The sequence below is a fragment of the Vitis vinifera genome, chromosome 6 (genome assembly GCF_030704535.1).
Source record: "Vitis vinifera cultivar Pinot Noir 40024 chromosome 6, ASM3070453v1".
NCBI lineage: Eukaryota > Viridiplantae > Streptophyta > Magnoliopsida > Vitales > Vitaceae > Vitis > Vitis vinifera.
The window spans coordinates 21589465-21593542 of NC_081810.1; the positions used below are offsets into that span (position 1 = coordinate 21589465).

At 35.7% G+C, this 4078-nt stretch overlaps 1 protein-coding gene across 2 annotated transcripts; it reads left to right on the forward strand.

The window, feature by feature from the left end:
• Window positions 1-849: 849 nt before the first annotated feature.
• On the forward strand, window positions 850-3736 carry LOC100244772 (uncharacterized). 2 transcript variants are annotated; one of them, XM_002271925.4, is made up of 9 exons: window positions 850-1338; window positions 1418-1604; window positions 1691-1824; window positions 1915-2027; window positions 2128-2377; window positions 2457-2612; window positions 2697-2776; window positions 2908-2957; window positions 3203-3736. In XM_002271925.4, exons 1-9 carry the CDS (start codon window positions 928-930, stop codon window positions 3337-3339), a joined length of 1518 nt encoding a protein of 505 aa, XP_002271961.1. In that variant the 5' UTR covers window positions 850-927; the 3' UTR covers window positions 3340-3736. The 2 variants fall into 2 exon arrangements, with proteins under 2 accessions (XP_002271961.1, XP_010651746.1); XM_010653444.3 differs by having other exon boundaries at window positions 3265-3736.
• Window positions 3737-4078: the final 342 nt, after the last annotated feature.

Genomic DNA, 4078 nt, shown 5'->3' on the forward strand with positions numbered 1-4078 from the left:
ACAATAATTTAATACCAATAAACCTTTGCATTTAATAATAAAAAAATTATTAAATTAATTCACCACTCATCATACAATAAAAATGTAAAAATGGTGATACTTATATCATTTATAATTAAGAATTAGATAGAGTTATAAAAGAAGATATATAAAAATATTTTATACTCTAAATTAAATTCCTATTTAAACACACAAATTTTATTTAGAAAAAAGAAATTCAAATTCCAAATATTTTTATATTGGTAATCATCAAAATTGAGACTGCATGCTAACGCCTGCTGACACTTGACTTGTTATTTTCAGTGTTTAATCACGCCGAAACTGACGATGGGAGGATTAGATTCCAAATAGATTATGTACGCACTCCTCACCATTCTCAGTTGACTTGCCACGTGGAAATTGTCTTCAAATGTTAGCCTTTTGTGATCTTAGATAAACAAATTTTATTATTTCGTTTTCATTTCTAAAATTTAGAGAGCGTTTAAGAGTGATTTTATAAAACGTTTTTAATATTTTTAACATTTTAATGATAAAAATTTTCAAATATTATAAATATTAAAAGTGTTTTTTATTATCATTGCCAAATGGGTTCTTAATGTATGTATGAATCATGAACTTTGACGTTTCCAACTTGTCCAAATTCTAAAACTTATATTTCAATTTGCCTACCCCCACCCATATATTTGCTTTTCTCCCAAACGTTTGACTGATAATCAAACTTTGATTTATGACTTGGCCCATGTCATTGGCTCAATAGCTGGACCGTCAGCCATGGCCCAAAAAAAGAAAAGAAAAAAGGAACATAGTCTCATAAAACTCTTTATAATTGAATTCATATTATTAATTTTATGGTATATGCATATGCAGATGGTATAGCATGTGGAGATTCCAGTGAAATCCCAAAAACATTTTGTTCACTATATAGCCATGAACTCATCCTCTCTTAAGGTTTTGCTGCACTGGCCTATTTCAATATTGGCCCTTGTGATCTTCTTCAGTACTACTTGTGTAAGTGCAACACAACCTCATTTGCTAAGGCTGGGTGTGCTGGGGCGCACATTTCTGAGAGAGCCTGCAACATTTTCTGAATCGGTTTCTGAAGAATTTCAGACTTTTTATTACAACCAAACATTGGATCATTTCAACTATAGGCCTGAAAGCTACATCACTTTTCAACAAAGATATGTGGTGAATTTCAAGTACTGGGGTGGTGCAAATGCCAGTGCTCCCATATTTGCTTATCTGGGTGCAGAAGCAGACCTGGATTATGACTTGTCTGGTATAGGATTTCTCACAGATAACGCTCATCAGTTTAAGGCTCTTCTGGTGTATATCGAGGTTAGTATATTTGGGAGCTTAATGTTTATAGCTCATCAGTTTAAGGTTTGATGGCTGAAGTGCTTTTTTATAAACTCAGCATAGGTACTATGGGAAATCAATTCCGTATGGATCAAGAGAAGAGGCCTTCAAAAATGCTAGCACTCTAGGGTATTTCAACTCCGCCCAAGCTATTGCAGATTATGCAGAGGTGCTTATATACATAAAGAAGAAATTGCTTGCTGAGAATTCCCCGGTCATCGTGGTCGGAGCTTCTTATGGGGGAAGTAAGTTACCATGTCGAGTACTTAATCTGAGTGTTTTTCATAACATGTCGTTAAACTCTGTTTCTATCTCTCTTTTCCTAATTCAGTGCTAGCTTCATGGTTCCGGCTAAAGTATCCTCATGTTGCCCTTGGAGCTCTGGCCTCTTCTGCCCCCATACTTTATTTTGATGATATTACTCCCCATAATGGATACTTCTCCATTGTCACCAAGGATTTCAGAGTAATGTCCTTCGATATTCTTTGGTTTTTTTTTTTTTTTTTTTTTACACTGAGCTAAAAGGTCACATGGATTGGTTATTTTTAACTGCAGGAAGCTAGTGAGAGCTGCTACAAAACTATAAGCGAATCATGGTCTGAGATCGACAGAGTTGCTTCTGAGCCCAACGGCCTTTCAATCCTCAGCAAGAAATTCAGAATTTGCGGGTAAATAAATATCGGTACTCTTCTTTCCTTGCTCTCATTCACGGATTCAGAAGCCAAGACTTAATCTAAGACTCATTAATTTGTTTCTGTGTTGTTTCAGTCAATTGAATAATTCCGATGAGCTCAAGGAGTTCTTGGAAAGAACATACTCTATTGCAGCACAATATGATGCTCCACCAAGCTACCCTGTTACTGTGGTGTGCGGTGGGATTGATGGAGCACCAGAAGGAAGCGATATTCTAAGTCGAATATTTGCAGGTGTTGTTGCTTTTAGAGGAAACATGTCTTGCTATTACACAAGTAATACTACTGATTATCCGATTGAAACAATTCAGGGCTGGGGATGGCAGGTAACTACAGACCCCTATCATAATAAAATTATAAGCACAGTTGTACTAATTCTCTTGGCTGATCTTTGTGCGCATACAGACATGCAGTGAGATAGTAATACCAATAGGGCGTGGCGTCAATGATACCATGTTTCCTCTGGCGCCTTTCAATCTAACCACCTTTAGCCAGGACTGCACAAGCCTCTATGGCGTCGCGCCTCGGCCTCATTGGATCACAACTTATTACGGAGGCCATGTACTTATATGCTTCTTTCCAATATATTAAGCACTTCTAATTAATTTCAAAATAGTCACTCTATAATTTTTATGCCAATTGCAGGATATAGAGCTGATTCTCCGTAGATTTGCTAGCAACATCATCTTCTCTAACGGGCTAAGAGATCCTTATAGCATTGGGGGGTAATTGGAAGCACATCGACACATTCTTTTTGTTTCTGTTTCTGTTTCTGTTTCAGTAGGGGTAGTATATATGTATATATACACTGCAAAGACACATTCCTCAATTTGATTTTTTGGGTCTTTGATTGTAGGGTATTGAAGAACATATCCAATTCTGTTCTTGCCATTCTCACAGTCAATGGTATGTTTCCCAATTATGTTTTAAACCCTGTTGTTATCTACAAGGCCAAACATAAAATATCAAAGCTATTGTATAAGAAAGACCACACATATATTATCTAGAATGACTCAATCATAGCAGAGGAAAAACAAAACATGATAGCTACCATATGGGGGATATAGATTAGAATGGCTCTATCATTGTCAATTCAACTCAATGGAATATGCTCTATTGGAAAGTTATATAATACAAGTCTCACTCTGCAGGGTCCCACTGCTTGGATTTACTCCCGGCGGCTTCAACTGATCCGGAATGGTTGGTGATGCAGAGAAAGGCCGAGGTTGAGATCATTGAAGGTTGGATCGCTCAGTACTATGTCGATCTTCATGCCATAACAAAATAAAACGAACCCTGCTTAATCATTGTAAGAAGTAAGAACTAATGGTGTTATCATATTTGGAGAGATCAAAAGAAGTGGTTCCTTTGCAATGGGATATGTTGCGGGTGCTATTTGAATTGGAATTGATAATACAAACAGGAGAAATATTTGATGTTGGCTCACATTGTTGGTGGTGTTGTGGGTACCAATTTAGGCCCACCTCTAATAAATGTTTAAGTTGTGAAGGCAAAAGAAAGAAATTGCTCCCGAATTTGACAGTATGAGGGAAAGGGGAAACGATTTGAAAGCTTCCAGTGGAAGAAGATGAGCTTTACTTAGCCCTATCTGCTTTGTCGGCTACAGGGATTGTATTAGCTAAGCCGTAATTCCACAAGAATGCATATTAGACCTTGTTTGGACAGCATTTTTACTTATTTATTTATTTATTTTTATTTTTTTTCAATTGGAGCCCAAAGTTGAAGCCACTGTTATAATTTTTAGATGGTAATATTGGTTATAAACATTAGATTAAATATTAAATAATTTTTTGTACAGGTCAAAACACTAGTTTTAATTATATGTTCTTCACTTTCATATTAAACTCTTTTTTAAGTTATAAATTTTTTGAGCAAAATTTACCAATTTGCATAGAATTAAGTTTAAAAAATAGGTTTTTGACTTCTTAGAAGTAGATCCAAATAAGACCTAAGTCCATTTGGTTTTAGAAGGTTAAAAGCATGTTTTTTTCCCCAAAAGTTAGCAT

What these genes read in the sequence shown, in the direction of transcription:
- LOC100244772 (XM_002271925.4), top strand. Translation starts at nt 928, where the DNA reads ATGAACTCATCCTCTCTTAAGGTTTTGCTGCACTGGCCTATTTCAATA. An exon ending in CTCTTCTGGTGTATATCGAG is followed by an intron (nt 1,339 to 1,417) that starts GTTAGTATATTT and finishes TTATAAACTCAG; the next exon opens with CATAGGTACTATGGGAAATC. An exon ending in CGGAGCTTCTTATGGGGGAA is followed by an intron (nt 1,605 to 1,690) that starts GTAAGTTACCAT and finishes TTCCTAATTCAG; the next exon opens with TGCTAGCTTCATGGTTCCGG.